Source organism: Mesoplodon densirostris, chromosome 12 (assembly GCF_025265405.1).
Source record: "Mesoplodon densirostris isolate mMesDen1 chromosome 12, mMesDen1 primary haplotype, whole genome shotgun sequence".
NCBI classification, from domain to species: Eukaryota; Metazoa; Chordata; class Mammalia; order Artiodactyla; family Ziphiidae; genus Mesoplodon; species Mesoplodon densirostris.
In genome coordinates this window covers 9,300,839-9,317,696 of record NC_082672.1, presented here as the reverse complement: position 1 = coordinate 9,317,696, position 16,858 = coordinate 9,300,839, and the positions used below count along the sequence as shown (strand labels likewise).

At 44.8% G+C, this 16,858-nt stretch overlaps 2 protein-coding genes across 5 annotated transcripts in view; one reads left to right on the top strand and one right to left on the bottom strand.

Moving 5' to 3' along the window:
- TMEM181 (transmembrane protein 181) overlaps window positions 1-3,483 on the top strand; it is a 51,451-nt gene extending 47,968 nt beyond the window's left edge. For both annotated transcript variants that reach the window (XM_060114335.1, XM_060114336.1), the window contains exon 17: window positions 14-3,483. In XM_060114335.1, coding sequence (XP_059970318.1) covers window positions 14-92 — 79 coding nt within the window. In that variant the 3' untranslated portion in view covers window positions 93-3,483. The remainder of the gene's footprint in view (window positions 1-13) is intronic.
- Window positions 3,484-4,194: 711 nt separating this feature from the next.
- DYNLT1 (dynein light chain Tctex-type 1) lies at window positions 4,195-11,441 on the bottom strand. 3 transcript variants are annotated; one of them, XM_060114337.1, is made up of 5 exons: window positions 11,373-11,438; window positions 8,577-8,618; window positions 5,407-5,530; window positions 4,938-5,015; window positions 4,195-4,641 (listed from the first exon to the last, which is right to left on the bottom strand). In XM_060114337.1, the coding sequence occupies exons 1-5, from the start codon at window positions 11,397-11,399 to the stop codon at window positions 4,571-4,573; spliced, it is 342 nt and encodes a 113-aa protein (XP_059970320.1). In that variant the 5' UTR covers window positions 11,400-11,438; the 3' UTR covers window positions 4,195-4,570. The 3 variants fall into 3 exon arrangements, with proteins under 3 accessions (XP_059970320.1, XP_059970321.1, XP_059970322.1); XM_060114338.1 differs by lacking the exon at window positions 8,577-8,618 and having other exon boundaries at window positions 11,373-11,441; XM_060114339.1 differs by lacking the exon at window positions 4,195-4,641 and having other exon boundaries at window positions 4,940-4,995.
- Window positions 11,442-16,858: the final 5,417 nt, after the last annotated feature.

Below are 16,858 nucleotides of genomic sequence, written 5' to 3'. Positions count from 1 at the left end.
TCTCTCGTAACAGGAGCGACTATGAAGAGATGCCCCTGCAGAACGGCCAGGCCATCCGGGCCCAGTACAAGGAGGGGTCTGAGAGTGACTGAGCCCCCCCGCCCGTGCCTGCTTCCTGGCCCGCCCTGTACCTGCCTGAATGCAGACCTCTCTTACAAGCAGAGATTTCCTGATCCTTATTTGTTTACATAGTTTTGAAAGGAAAACCAAAACTGAGGACAAATTTAGACATTGGGCCAAATTTACTGTTAGACTGACTGCATTTATTTGGGAAGAGAAGCACTGACAAAAAGTTTAAACAGCCAGATCATTTTTCAAAGATTTCGTATGAGAGAGCTGTTTTCAGTGGTGAGAAAGAAATGACTGCTGTTTTTAGTAGAGAGAATTATGTACTTTAAAAAATTTTACTAATTTCAAGTTCCTGGAAAGCCCTTATGAATAAGGTCCACAGCGTGGTGGTGTTCCTCTGCTGGCTTCGTTTCTTCCCTGCCCCGTGGTACCAGCTTTTGACCCTTTAAACTCAAAGGGAAGCCTATTTCTGTGGCTGCCCCACGAGGGCAGCCCTTCCCCACTGAGTGGCCTGTGCTCTGGATGATCACGCATCTCAAGCGATGGGTAACTTGTGTCGGTTGCTGTGTGAACTGTGTCCATATGTAATGGGTCTCTGGGGAAAGGGAGGAGGCTGGGCAGGTCCTAACCCTTCACTGCCGCCAGAGCAGAACCGGTGTCTTGGAGTTCTGAGGAGCGTTTGATACGGCTCGCAAGGAAAGGGTAAGATGATTGACAGGTTGTCCGCTCCCACGGGAAGGGTCTTGTTGCCAGAGTTTTCTAAGGGCCTGTGTGCACACGTGAGTAACGCGTGTGAGCGTTACGTCGTGAGTATGAATGATGTCCCTGTGCAGAGAGACATGATTCATATTCATGGAGAGGCGGGTATCCAGTACAATCCCAGTAAAGCAGGAGTTTCCGCAGCTCTGTTAAACATGATACCTTGTAGAGCTCTATTTGTTTTGTTTTGTTTTTTTAATAAAAGTTAAACAGTGATTGGTATACTCTACTACAGATTTGTTATTGCCAAAAAGTTCTTCAGCTTCACATCTGGAAACTAGATGAAAGAAGGTAAACCATTTTAGATGGCTTACGGAGGAACATCTCTGGGGAGAAGGTAACCTGTTGGGAATCATGCCCTGTGTGTCTCGCATGGTCGTCAGGTAAACAGATGCATTGCTCTGTGTAAGAGCCCTCTGGAGCTGCTGAATCTGTGGCACTGTAGAAGGCCCTGGAGATTTCCAGTTCCTTTTTGTCAAAGACGAATTATAGGAGGTAGCGATATCTCCTTTGCTTTTCATTTGGCATGCATACTAATCTCTCTCTTGAATGGTTTACCTGTGATCATTGCAGACATCCTGATTGATGCCATCTCGGCAGACACAGAGGTATGGGACGTGATTGTTCTGCTCTGCAAACAGCCCCTGCACTTTCTTCATGTATACATTAACTCACCAATTACCATTCAGAGCTAAAAGTTATATTCCACTTTAGGTAGTGCTGGGACCTTAGAGAGGTTCATGAGAGACTATTCATTTTGGCTTCATAGCTTTCTTTTTAATTTAAACTTTAATGATAATGCACCTTTAATATGGATTCCATTTATAGTTGTTTTTAAAACCTTGTAAATAAAGTCTGAATTAAAACAGTCGTATTATTGCAAGGGTAATTCAAGTTTACATGGTTTTTACATTTGCTGCAATGATGTGATTACTTCTTTTGATTCTGTGTATTCAGAGGTATTGAAGAAATTTTCTGTTACCAAATTTTACAACTTCTATTAAGACTAAGTAATTTTATGTAAATTGATGAAAACTTACTTGTGCTGATTAATGTATCCTAGTATGATATAGTTTATAAGTGTTAATCATTATAAAATGTCCATAATTTGGAATGCTGTTATTTATCAGTAAATGTATAGTGTTTGAGGCATTTAGCTGTACACATTAGGTACATTTTAAAACTTATCCTCATCCTATAGTATAATTGTTAACTGATGACTGATATCTTCATCCTTTCTTATTGGCATCAAATCAGTGAAATGAAAAATGTGGGAGTATTTATTTACTTTTTGTAACTAAGTTGGAAACGAGGAAAAGTTACAAAAGAAAGTACTTAAGCGGGAAATGGTTCTTTATTAAGTCATGCATTTTCAGTTTCTCTTCTCTGGTATCATATACGTCAACATATTACATCTTACATGTAAAAATTTGCTTAAAATGTATAGCACTTAGCGTGTATTATATGTGCCATAGGTATTAGGTTAAAACACTAAAGTCTGCCAGAAACTTTAGACAGTAGCAAGAAAATTACTATGATTATTTTTTTGGTCTTGAAGGGTATCAAAGTTTTGCAAACTTAAATTATAAAGGGCTGACTTTAGTTCTTCCATGGTAACGGCTTGAATAACATCATCTTTGGGATAATTTTTTATACTGGTCCAGTCTAGGGGAACCTGGAAGATGACCATAGGCATTTCACAGTTTCCCTAGGGAGAGCTTCATTATCCATGTGGATAAAGGTCTGCTTGATTTATTATTAAATCATTAAAGCAGTGCAGTGATGCAGTTTTCTCTCTTAAGCCCCATTTGAAAGGCTAAAGAAGAGGATATATAAAATATATTCAAGGTTTGTAAGATCGTTCCTGTACATAATTACAGATTGCAATAAAAGTTTAGATACATTATGTAAACCCAACCCATTTATTAAATGGTCAGGTTACAAGACAGACATCACCAGCCTCAAGAATTCCATGAGCTATTTACTGAAGGTACAGTTACATTCAGTAGATTATAATGTGGTCAGTAACTTATTTCCTGGAATCCATTTCACAGGGAAAAACACAGAGGCTGATAGAAGGGATGATTAAAAGGGACATCTAGTGAAGACTAGACTTAGAACACTTAAGTACATTTATGTATTTTGAGGGTTTTAAAAACCAGTTGCCTTAGAGGTTAGACTTTTGAAAAACAAAGGTACAGATCTTTTCTGCAGGCCAAAGGGAAGTTGCTTTAGTCTGTGACATCTTGTTACCCTGTTTATCTTGATTTGACATGTTTTAGGTATACTGGGAACTGTAATACCAGACTGTGAAACACAGGATTTTCTGCTACTGAAAACTGCCTTTTTACAAAGAGACTGTAAATATTTGTAAAACAAAACAACTCTAAACCTTGAGCTCAAAAGGAAAGATAAAGCTATGTATTAGACCTTGGAACTGTGTCAGTAAGCACAGTAGTACTTGATCACAGAATGATCATTTTAGTCAAAGTGAATAAATGTTTATTTATGGCAAATTTACACTTCAGGAATGGCTTCATTAAGAGACTACCGTTCTATACTCCGGTTTCTCTTCAGATCGTATAAATCTTTCACCTTTTACTAAGAGACTACCTTTCTGGTAGATGTTAATAAATTTTTAATATTTGATCCTTATTTATGGACATCGATTTGTTTGCTGTTTGCACGTGGAGTTAACTTGATCATTCAGGCATTGGTGCTTTAGGGACAAGAGCAGGGTTTTTTCATTTCAGCAGGTGGGCGCGGAGGTGTGTCTGTCTTTACTGCCATGTTAACGTGGCCCAGGCACGAGCCCCGAAGGTGAGCTTCACCGGGTTTGGGGCCCACCTCCCCACTTACTTGGATATGACTTTAAATCAGTCAGAAAACCTCCAGACACATTTTCTGATTCATAAATAATGGTGTAACTGTTGTGGACACAAAATGAATAATTGTGAAAGCATTGTGTAAGCCGTAAGGTACTAAAATATTTCTGCTGTGACTGCTACTGAAAAAGAAGAGAACGCAGGAGCAGAGGCCGTAGTGTCGCAGATTTGGGCCGACAGTGTGAGTCCGAGCTCTCCAGCTATCAGAGAAGACCAGCTCGCCCACTTGCCACCCCTTAAGCTCCAGGAGAGAAGACCTTGAGGGAAGGATGTGATGCCCAAGGGTAGAATTCCAACCAGAACACAGCAAAGCAGTCAAGATCTTGGTCCCACGGGTGAATCAGCAGATTGCTGTACTGGAGAGGACCAAAGCTGAACTGCAACTTCTTCTGTTTTTTACAGTTTTATAGATTCTAAAGCCACTAACTAAATAGGGAGAATTCATTTGTGATACTATTTAGACTATTAAGAAAACACACACTTTAAATTGGAATAATTTATTATTCTAACAAAAGTACAAAGTATGGAAAATTAGTGTATTTGAATCATTTCAGAGAGTAGAGAAAGTTTCACACTAGCAGATTTCGGCTTTTAGCACCTTTGAAAAGAAACATTCAAAGTTAAGACAAGTGGCAGGACAGGCTCCTGACTACCTTCGGTGATGATTCCTCTGACTTAGGGTGTGCAGGTCACAGGACAGTGTGGTTATTTGGTTTTTTTCTCTACATTTTGAGAGCGCCACAAAAACACACTTAAAGAGAGTGAGACAGGTGATCGCTGACTAGATGGCTGGTGGTTAGAAGATGGAAGAGAAATGTTGGGACAAAAGGAGAAAGATCGCAGGCTGGACAAGGCGGTCAAATGGACAGTCCGAAGGCGCTGACAATGCAGTACATGGTCTTGTTCTCCCATCGCACAGTGCAGCTCCCTGCGGGAGGAAGGAGGCGGGTTAGGACAGAAAGCTGGGAAGAACGGGGACCTTCCGAGTCCTCACGATCACGTACTTAACCCTTGTGGCCAATAAAGAAGGCTGGCCAGTCTCTCTTCTATAAAATGTTTTAAAAGGTGACTCTAATAAACATGCATTCAAAGACAGGAAACATCCAAGCACACATTTCATAAGACAACGCTTTGAATAATCTAGATCTCAGCAGGGTCCAGGCACTGCAGAGCCTTCAGGGAAATGCCCGTGACAAGCCTTCACGAAAGGAATGAAAACCGTACCGTCAGTAGAGCTGTCCCAGAAGCAGGAACTTGCCGTGTGCAATCCCGCTCCATTCTTCTGCATGATTACACAAGTCACTTCGATAAAAACAGACTTTTATTAGAGAAATATACTTGGCAACACAAATTCCTTTTTGTCCACTTTCAGCATATATATATATATATATATATATAGATCACGTGGCTGATGTTCATGATAAAAATTCTAGGGCTAGAGTGCCTGGTCCTAGGACATCAACAGATCACCACCACAGGCTTGTTCTAAGAGCATCAGATCTGAAATGCCGGTACGTCCCTGCGTTCCCGCAGCCCCACAGGCCAGATGGGTGGTAACGTGCACAAGCCGAGTGACCTGCTCCTACCAGGAACCTCCGCTGAGCTCAGGCCACGCCGCTCTCCTGACTGACTCGCCTCTGATCAGTATGTGAAGAACCACCACCAATATAAACAAGAGGCAGAAATTCATTACCAATGTACTTAAACGGCTTCCCCAGCTTGGTGAGTTGGCTTAAGGTTTGCTCCACTACGTTTGTGGTCCACTGATTCACTTTGCTGTGCTGATAGGCGTTGCCACCGATGGCACCTTCTATGGCCTGGAAGACAAGAGCACAGCGGGTCACTGTTAGCAGGACAGGCCAGACACCTTGCAGCCACTCCTGAGGTTAGCGCAGTTAGTACCGCAGCCTAAGAACTGCTGAAATACAATTTGCATCCAGTGTAAATAAGCTTATTTGTACCCACGAGGACTCCTTTGCAAATGTTCCTTTTGTTCTAACAGTGTTGTACTTCATTTGAATGCTTTATATTCATTTTTAAAAATATGTAATTATATGGGACTTCCCTGGTGGCCCAGTGGCTAACACTGTGCGCTCCCAATGCAGAGGGCCTGGGTTCGATCCCTGCTCGGGGAACTAGATCCCGCGTGCCGCCAACTAAACAGTCCGCACACCACCACGAAGATCCTGCATGCTGGAACTAAGACCCAGTGCAGCCAAATGAATAAATTAAAAAAAAAAAAAGTAATTATGTAGCATCTCATCTGTCAAGTTTTTTAAACATTTTGACTGAATTTAATGTTTGCTGTTGTGGTTACTGTCTGGAGATAAGCAACGCGTTTTCTTCCTCCTGAGGCTAGAAAATATCTTCCTTTGCCTGTTTCTTTCTTAAAAGTACACTAGAGATGGAGGAATCTTTTGTCGGTTGTACAACTGACCATGTACAAACCTATCCAAAGAATCATGTATTGCTATTTACACATCCTTCCTTTACCCAGCATCTTCGGGTATGTGTTAGCACAGACGTACATTTTCCAGAAAGCTAAAGAACGCCTCTATCTATTCCAAAACTTAGTTTGTGATGAATTGTTTCTTTATTATGAAATTCCTTGTCTCCTTTTCTGTGCCGTATTCTGGGTGGGTTCACCCTGTGTGCTTCAGAGGGTATTCAGGAATACACGCGGTCCCTGGCCCCAACTCTTGGTCCAGCTGGTCATAAAGACAGTCCCATTTTACGGTTCTCTGGGCCTTTTATGCTGGTGCCTGTGTGCCTGCTTCTAAGCAGTTTTCTTTTCAACTCCTTTTCTAACTTGTGCTGGAAACCAGAAAACTGAGTTTTTAGGACACTTATGACCTAAAATAGTAACATTCAGTGAGGGCTAAGTTCTGTCCTCAGACGTGCAGAGAAAAAGTCCCTGAGTTGTACACAATGGTGACAGCCTGGGGCCTACTGCCTGGGGCCTAGCCCAGAGACCTTGGTTTTGAGGAACAAAAGCTGCCTACCTTCACCCTGGGACCGTGAGCCACCCTGGGACCTGGGACCGTGAGCAGGCTGCTGCCCCCACCAACTGGCACAGCTCTTCCGCACCCTCTGCCGCGTCCTGCTCCCTCCCCAGCTCAGAGCTGAACCTGGGACCAGGGTAGTGATAGCTCTGGGCGTCCCCAGAGAAGTAGGGGCTGCACTTGAGCTAAACCTCTCACTCTGGCACGTCTCTCCACACATGCTTCGGAATTCTCTGTTTTTCAGGGAGGGAGGAAAACCCTCCGCTCATTTTGGACCCATCCAAATGTACTACTACCCAATACTTAAGATAGCTCGAGTACAGAAGTAACCTATTGCCTAGAGGCAAAAAATAGCCATAGAGGCCGATGTGAAAGTAACACCACACTGTAACTTTATGCTTCCACGGAGACTGGGACGTCTACTTGCAATGGTACTTGCTGCCTGGGAACCAAGTCAAAGACAGTGAAGAAAACAAGCGAGGCCCAAGGAGGCTTCGTGACAAGCCAACTCCATGTCTGAGTTCTAGTGAAATTCACCCATCTTGCTGCTCCGTACCATGCTCCTAAGAAATACTTTTTTTTTTTTTTTTCAAAAAATGATAAGGGCTTCCCTGGTGGCACAGTGGTTAAGAATCCGCCTGCCAATGCAGGGGACACGGGTTCGAGCCCCAGTCTAGGAAGATCCCACATGCCGTGGAGCAAAGAAGCCCGTGCGCCACAACTACTGAGCCTACAGCTGGTGAGCCACAACTACTGAAGTCCGTGCGTCTACTGAACCCGTGCACCACAACTACTGAAGCCCACGTGCCTAGAGCCCGTGCTCCACAACAAAGAGAAGCCACCGCAATGAGAAGCCCGCGCACTGCAACACAGAGTAGCCCCCGCTCGCTGCAACTAGAGAAAGCCCGCACGCAACAATGAAGACCCAACACAGCCAAACATAAAAAAATTTTTTAAATGAGTAAATTTTTAAAAAAGAAAGAAAAACAATGACAAGCAAATTGTTACAGATCCTGAAAGCAAGTAGAAAATCATGTCTGATATGGAATAATACAGACAGCAGAACAAAATCATTTTGCTTTTTAATGATGTTCACGAAAATAGGTTGTGGTTCTTTATCACTCTGGCATTAGTCAATAACTTGCATTAATAATAATTTGCATTGGAGTCAATTCGAAATCACATATATAACCTCAAATGGTATCGGTAAACTTAGATCATCTAATAACCGTCTTTTAGCCACTGGCTTCATTATGTGCTCAGTGTACCCAGGGAGGGAAACTGACTAGGAAAACGTTTCTGGCCTCCTTCCTGCCCCAGGCTGCCCCCATGCTCAGCACTAGTCCAGCCACACCCACCTCCCTCCTATCCCTCAAGCACCACGCACACTCCTTACCACAGGGCCTTTCCACTTGTCCACTGCCTGGAATAATTTGTCCCCCTCTTTTCACTGAGTTAACACTCCTCCCATTTTCTCAGATTCCAGCTCTGAACTCACTAGGTGGGTTAATCCCTCAAAGCACCACATGCCATGGCAGTTACCACACGGGGCATGCACGTTTACATTTTCCAATGTGATTATTACCATGAGTCTTTGATGCTAAAAGGTGCTAGAATCAAGCCTTAGTAACATTCAGTAATAATGCTAGTATATAAAATGTCCTGTCTCATTAAAAATATATAATTTACATAATACGGGAGAATTCTTATCTAGATATTCATTGAAATAAAAACTGTTATTTGAAATGCCAAAACACACAGGCCCAGTTGAAACAATTCCAAGACAGTATTTAAAACACATTATTTTCACTCATATAAACCATTAATCAAACATTGAAAAAGGGAGCATTTCTCCTCTTACCTCTTTTACAATGTTGCTCACTTCATCAACAACAAAAGCAGTCTGTAAGGAAGAAAATTATTTACGTTTGATTGATGTAAAAGATCCTTTTCCACTGCAGTGATGAATGCAAATTTAGGTAATGAACATGATTTAGAAATGAAGACCTTAGAAATAATCTAACCAGGCTGTTCATTTTACTGAGGAAAACATTAAGTAGCTTTCTGAGGATCCCAGAGCTAATGAGAGGCAGTCAGGAGACTTAGGATCCATGTATACAATTTAAAGGTTTTTTGGTTTGTTTTTGTTTTAATCATGCCATGACCCAAAAGACTGACTTCACCTTAAACTAGAATTCAATCTCTCCATCCACTGCAGCTGGCCGCTAGGATCATTACTATAGAAGTTTAATGAGTTACTTGACTTCTATATAAATTAACTGACTCTTTCCCTGATGTAAACTTGCTAGGAGGCTTGAAACTTAAGACGTTTTGGTTTTGGGGGTTTGTTTTTAACCACTATTTGTGGTAAGATATACCATGATTTTACTATTTTCTGTTAGTATTTTCTTTCTCGATGCCGTCCTACTTCAGGACTGTACAGCTAGCTGCTGGCACAGCCATTCCCCGCCAGTGTGTTGAGGTGAGCTGGGAGGCGGGCTCTCAGCAGGAATCTAGTGCCAGGAGTTTATATAAATGGCTTTCTTTTTTCTTTCTTTTTACATATGGTACATCGGAATGGGTACAAGGTTCCCTCTGAATCCTGGGAACCTTATCTCCTGAGCTTTGCGGATGCTTTCCAGAGGGCAGCCCCAGGCCCTCAGTCCATGGGCATCCCGGTGGAATAAAGGCAGAGAGTTGGGCAGGGCGTTTTCCTCCCTGCCCGGCTGCTACCGTTGTGGCCCTGTGCTAGCAAAATGCCCCTTTCTTCCCAGGAAGCCCACCTGCTGTACTCAGAAGTCATACTGGGAGACAAAGCCAACTCACCCAGTTAATGAAAATCTGCAGTATCCTAGATTAAATTATTTCTCGAAGTTTAAAGGATCCTTCCAAGAGACTTCAGTGATCCTAAACCATACAGGAAAGTCCCTGTGTAACTTTCCGTGTGGTTAAAATATGAAAAAGGGTGAGGGGCATTTCAATGGACTTTTCGTGGTAAGTACAGCAGCTGTACAGAATCCACTGGGCAGTTTCAGTTTCTACAGGAAAGATGAACAATGAACGGAGAGCAGAGTTATTAATACAAAGATCCAGGTGTCTCCATGAAGTCAGGGGATATGCAGAGGCTGTCAGGAGTGGGGTGGGTTAGTAAACGCCCAGAGCAGGCCCACTAGAAAGAGGAGAGTCATGGTCTCGGCCTCCCAGGGCTTTATCTTGTGTAAAACACAGATCGCTCTCTTGAGCCCTTTCATTTCTCGGATATGCAGTTGAGATCTAAAATAATGAAGTCACTTGGCCGCCTCACTGGTGAGAGCCAGAATTAAGAGCGCAGAGTATTAAAATGCCAGTATTAAGGACTTCCTCTACATTGCCATTTCCCTTCTTAAAAGTTACTCAATATTCCTGTAATACAAGCCATTTCCCAACATTATATCAGTGCACAGTTTACAGGGAGAAGTTTTTCCTTGGCTCCCTGCTCCTGAACTATGACTTCTCCTAATTATTCACTTGATTGCTGCCAGCATTCAGACACTGATGATGACACTACCATAGACAGTTTGTGCTAGTTTGGAAATTAGATACAAACTGAAACTCTTTTAAGATCAGTCCTTAAGCCTTATATATATATATTATATATATTATATATAATATATATATTATATATAATATATATATTATATATATGTATATGTATTTCCCTCAACATTGCTGCTTAGACTAAATTTCAAAAATGGTAAAATAACCTGTTATTTTTGACAGGCTGCATAATAAATAGGACTCCATTTATTTGTATTTCAACAAGAATTATTTAGCGAGAAGACAAACGGGCGGCTATTCTCTAAGAGGAGCATCCATCGGCTATATTCCCTGAATGCTCGTAAGCTTGAAGGAAAGCCATGAAACGGCGCACGTCACTACAGCGAATGTCTTCTGCTTGGTAAGTAACTGTATGCGCCACCCTGCTTCTTCGCTGGGGCAGTAAGAGATGACTCTTCTCCCCCCACAAATAGGAGCTATCTTACTGTCGTCTCAAACTCAAATGAAATGGGAGTGACGGTGGCCTCGGTGGGCGCTGCGCGCAGCACCGAAGAACAGGTGGAAACGAAGACAAAGGCAGGTTCTCCTACTGGGCACGTCTGCTTTTTGCCCACAGCAAAGGATCCAATCCTTGACTAAAGGGACTTGAGAGATGTGACTGTACGTGCGGGTCACTCTGCAGCCTTGCGTGTATCAGCGACACACAAGCGGCGGCCTTCAGTCTTCCCCACCCACGGGCGGGGGTCTGCATCACGGAATAAACGGAGCGAGTGGCGGCGCTCTCTCGGGGTCGGGGGCGTGGCGGGCCGGGGAGGCGAGCGGCGCGGCGGAGGGGCTCCCGGAGGCGCCGCCGGCAGAAGGCGTCCCGGGGCTGCGGAGTCCCCTCCACGCCCCGCCCCCCGAGCCCCGCCCCGGGCAGGGCGACGACGCCCTGAGCCGGCCCGGCGGTGGGTCACCGTGAAGCGCTCAGCAGGGCGTCGGTGCCGTCAGCCTGCGCCGGGGACGGCCGCTGCCTACGTCTAGACGCGGCCCGGGTGCCCGCACAAGCCCCTGGCTACCGCCGCCCACCCGCACCGGAACTCCCGGCCTCCACCCGTCCCGTTGCCGACCCAGCGGTTACCTCCTCGGTAGCCTGGTAGTCTTCCATCTTTCCTTCGGCGCCTCGCCTCCGCCTCCCTGAGTAGAGCGCACTGCGCAGGCGCACTCAGGCCCCGCCCCTCGCGCCTGGCCCCGCCCTCCTCTGGGGCCCCCGCCCACTCCCGCCCTGACCCCGTTGCCGGTAACGCTCCGACCAGTCCGGCGGCCGCTGGGCGTTCGACCCTTCTCCCGTGCTCCTGGGGCCGACGGTTTCCGCGGGAACCCGCCAGGGAATCCCGGCAGCTCCCTACACCTCAGCAACGAAAACAGAACAAATGGACAAAACCAGTCCGGGAGGGGAAGAGTCGTCCTGGCCCCTCCCTCCGGTTCGTACTGCGTGGGTTAATCTGAATGTTCAAGCGAGTTTGCGCACCTCGTAACAAACTGTAAAGTGATTTCTGAACATGATGGGCTGTCTGAGATATTGTTTGCAGTCCCCTTAAGGATCCAGGGTTAGGAAACTTTAGCTGTGAACGAAATCTTCCTTTGGGGAGGTAAGTTTTCCATATAAATGAGTTTTTTTTTTTTTTTTCTACAGTCACCATTTAAAAAAAAAAAAAATTGGGGGGTGGAAAACATTGTAAAATGCTGCACACTTCTTGGCTGCCTTAACCAGAATGACCTAGACATACACTTAACTTGTCTACAAGGGTCTTTATAAAAATTAGTAATGGCGTTGGGCACTGGTACAGCTCTCTCCAAGAAGGGCCGAGGTATATGTACCTGCTTGCTTGCATGTGATCTGAGGCTAAAACCTTTGACTTTGGGGGCTACTTTTTCTGTTGTTTTTACCACACCCTCAAAGTCAATCTGTCACTTCTTGCCTCTCCAAAGACCAGTAGCTAAAACCCACTTCCCATCCTCCCAGGAAGGGCTGACCACAGGACCCTGAGACTTGGTAGAATTAAGCTGCAGAGCCCACATTCAGTTCATCTGCAACCCTTGTTTCTGTGCTATAGAATCTGAGTTCCATGCTGGCAGAATCCGTTTTATTCACTAATGTGTCCCCTGCCCCTTCCATTGTACCTGGCACATGGTAGGTGCACAATTAAAATTTATTGAATGAATGATTTCCCTACACATTAGTTTTGCCTCATACCCAGTTACAGAGAACTGGGAGTGGAGGAAGAGGCAATCGCCTGCCTCCTGGGAAAGGGGGAGGGGGAGAGGGTGAAAGACACAAGGCTGCCCTGCCCTGGACACCTGGGTTGAGCAAGGGGACCTGCTGGGTGGGAATCGGCTGCCCTCTCACACCTGGTTTCTGCTTCTCAGATTCTGAACTCTACCTTTTGAGCTTTGTTCCCTTCCTGTTATCTGGCTTCGACTCACCTGTTCCAGGGTTTCAGCCTCAAGCCTCAGTCTACATGGGATTCTAAGTCTGGCATTTCTTTGTTTTGTCTTCCTCACATTCCCAGCTTCACCTAAGATCCCAAGATCCCTTATCACGTGTCCTTCACCATCACTGGACCCCAGTTCCAGCCCCTCAGCAGCACCACACTCCTGAGCCAATCAGGGGCCTTTTCACCCTCTTCTAATTTTCTTCTGCTCTCCTAGGGTGGCCCCGGAGGCCCACTAGCTACGTGTGTTAGAATTACGTGCAAAGCAAGAGGGAACAATTCTGAGTGAGGTTTGGGACACCTTTTCTAAATTGTTCCGTAGCCTTTTAAGAATTTCCTAATTCAAATGAGTGTCCTGAATGGCTGCTGGGATAGTACATTCGTAATGCTTAGATCTTAAGTTATACTGTGACTGAAAATCACCAGCATGTTCATAAATCAATGGAAAACATGTAAATGTGAATTTTAAAAAATTTTACATGACTTCAGCTTATCTGCATTGGGTACCACTCTCCAATTTTAACTATCAATAGAACATTCATTAAATGATCATAATGCATGCCATAGTTATATTGCGTCTGCCCAGAAATGGATGAGTTGGTCTGTTTATCTTCAGAACTAGTTGTTCACTTATTCAACACACATGACAGTGAGCACTCGCTTTGCTGCAGACTCTGAGCTGGAGTGGAAGCTACAGAGTTGACTAGGATACGGCCTTGACGGAAACGCTTGAAAAACTTATTTCTGTCAGTGGGAGGATTTGAACTCTCTAGGCTCAGTGATGTTGTAGTGCTTGGAAAAATGCAGTGCAGGGGTTGTATTCTGCCCAACTGATGTACACTCTGCAGGGCTAAGGAACTGAAAATCACTATGGCATTTGGCAGTTGACTAGCTGCCATTCCAGCACCCCAACTCTGCCAAGAATGAATGTCCATTAGAAGTCCTGGAGTATAAACACACTGAGCTGCTCATGAATCTCCTGTATTTAGCCATATTTTATAATAGTGTTTATTTATTTTTACTTGTTGACAGTTTGCTTTATTTATTTGTTTATTTTTGGCTGTGTTGGGTCTTCGTTTCCGTGCGAGGGCTTTCTCTAGTTGTGGCAAGTGGGGGCCGCTCTTCATCGCAGTGTGCGGGCCTCTCACTGTCGCGGCCTCTCTTGTTGCGGCGCACAGGCTCCAGACGCGCAGGCTCAGTAATTGTGGCTCACCGGCCCAGTTGCTCCGCGGCATGTGGGATCTTCCCAGACGAGGGCTCGAACCCATGTCCCCTGCATTGGCAGGCAGATTCTCAACCACTGCGCCACCAGGGAAGCCCTAGCCATATTTTAGAATAATGTTTAGGTTTCTGTGCAGCGAGTAAGTGGAGTGGATCTTGGATTTGCTTTTCAGTTTTGGGGGCTTAGCCATAAGTTGGCAGGTGTTGTGTGCGCGCTTTCTTTGAGTCGAGTCTCTTAAATACACTCTTTAGAAATAAGGACTGTTGTTGTCAATGCCTTATTTAGCAAGCGTGGGCCAAAGAATCATAGCCCTGTCACCTCGACAGATAACATCCACAGCCACAGTTGGGTCTCCCAGTGCGGTCTATGCTCTGCAGCCATTTGCCATCCAAGTCCAATCCTGGGGATGTTCGAGTTTTCCTTCCTTTCCCTGTGCTTAGGAGTGTTGCTGAGATGTACCGTGGAGTCATGCTAAGTCACTAATGATGATGAGGAGGAAGATGCTGATGCTGATGATGGCAATTGCAAAACACTCAAGTGTGAGGAATGTAACGTTGTAATGGGGAAGAAAATAAACTTGTGGCTGACACAGATCTAAAGTGAGAGTCCTGTGCTGAGAAGTTACATGCTAACGAGATTGGCTAAGAAATGCCTATATTTAGGTCTGCTGTCAGCTGGGAAGCACGGGCACAGTGGGACTGAAATACCTCTGCACCAACTGGAAGTGGCTGTTGCTCTGAACCCCTTGGTTCCCTCTTCCTTCCAGTCCTGCCCACCCCTGCCCCTTCCCTGGGACCTCATCCCAAGATCCAACAACTAAAGGATAATTCGGGGCATAGCAGGGCCACCAGCGGGCATTTCTTCTGACCCATCATTTCATGCTGTGGTAGTTATTAAATAGTTTATCAGTTCTGTGTATATGAAACACACACACACTGCATCAGTCCGCACAGGCTAGGTTACCTGAAGAAACCAATGACCCTAGACGCTTGGCGGTTGACAACAACAAATGTGTATTTGTCGCTCACGCTACACGACCATCAGGGGTCTGCTGTGGCTCTGCCCGGTGTGTTCCCCACGCATCGGCTGGGACCAGGCTGATGGAGCAGGCTGACTCCAAAGTCAGTGAGGGAGAGGGAACGGGGAGGGGACAGTGGCCCCAGTGCTGGCTGGAAGGTGCTGCTCATAAATGCACACACTTCGTCGTCCAGAGCAAGTCTCTCGGCTGACCTGGGTTTATAGGGCAGGCACACTTATGGGAGAAGAATGCTACAACCTGCCACACACAGCATTCTGAAGGCTTCCCTTGGTGATTTATTGATGTCATGTTCACGCTCTCTTTGCCTCACTCCCGCCCATTCCTCAACCTGACCACTCTCCCCTTCCACTGCTACTCTGGTCTAGTCCCCAGGCCAGCCCTGTGTCACCTCACTTCAGTTTCAGATGTGATCTATTTCTACCCATTCAGTTTCAACACCCAGGTACACTCTATCTTTGCCAGCTCTCCCCTGCTGTCCACTGTAGCCTGAGGCCTTAGGTCAGTGGTCTCCAAACTTCTATAATCGTGCCCATCTAGCATGAATAATTTTTGAGCGGGTAACTCAAAAGTATGTTTATTTCAACTGTGATATGTTAAACTACAAATCCATTTATTTAATATTAATAAAGTTTAAGTTTTATCTTTTTGAAAAATAAATATAAAAAGAAGCTCTAATGTTTTCTTAGTATATCCTACTGTTAGGGGCTGAATCGTGTCTCTCCCCAGATTCATATGTTGAAGCCCTAACCCCAAGTGCTTCGAATGTGACCTTCTATATTTGGAAATAGGTGTATTTAGGGACCTATTTAGGGTCTTAAAATAGGTAATTAGGTTAAAATGAGGTCCTTAGGGTGGACCTAATCCAATACGACTGATGTCCTTATAAGAAGGGAATAGGACACAGAAAGGCACAGAGAAATCAAGTGAAGACATAGAGATAAGATAGCCATCAACAGGCCAAGGAGCAAGGCCTCCAGAGAAAACTGATCCTGGAAATACCTTGATCTTGAACTTCTAGACTCCAGAATTGTGAGAAAATAAATTTCTGTGGTTTAAGCCACACAGTCTGTGGTATTTGTTGCAGCAGCCTTAGCAAAATAATACACCTACTTTGGAAATAATTAGTCTACGATACCCTCATTCCAAAAACATTTTCTTCCAAATACTCCTAAATGGATTCACTTACTATCTTATGCTGCAAAATAGTAATACTACTACTAAAGAAACAGCAGTTATTATTTATTAAGGATCTTCTTAGGCCATGGGTCCTAGACCATGATCACAGCCTGACGTAGTAGGTGCACAATAAGTATTTGTGAATGAGTTGAATGAACTGTAATCTAAGAGAGAAGACTGTGACCCTCCCCAGGAAACAAGCTCAGAGAGGCCAAGTGGTTTGCTCAAGGTGACTCAGGTCTGTCTCACCCCAAAGCCGGCCCTCTTCATTCACTCTTCCCTCTTGTCATGTTAATCCTCCCACCCCACCCCTGCTCCTCACCTGATGAGATTTCCCATCTCAGGTCGGCATCCTCAGGCCACAGAAGAATGAGATCTCACAACCTAAGAGCCGAAGGGATGATCAAAGTGAATCTCACTTACAGCTGAGGAAGCCGAGGCCCAGGTGTATTTGGAGAGATCTAGTGATTCCCAAGGCCACACAGCATACCTTAATCTTGGTCATCAGCTGACTCGCCTGAATCATAGTCTCTCAATTAGAGTTTTTACTAGTTCACCCTCGAGAGCGAGTCTGAGATCCTCAAAAGAGACCGTTAAGGGGGAAAAAAAGACAAGTCCACAGAGAGGGAGAAGATATCTGTGATATAAATATCTGACAAAGGACTCATATCCTGAATATGTAAAGAACTTCTACA

Coding starts and splice junctions, on each gene's coding strand:
- DYNLT1 (XM_060114337.1), bottom strand. CDS start 11,399: ATGGAAGACTACCAGGCTACCGAGGAG. Junction 5,016..5,406: donor GAAGCCGTTTAAGTACATTG/GTAATGAATTTC, acceptor TTTTTATCGAAG/TGACTTGTGTAATCATGCAG. Junction 4,642..4,937: donor CTGGGACAGCTCTACTGACG/GTACGGTTTTCA, acceptor TTCCTCCCGCAG/GGAGCTGCACTGTGCGATGG.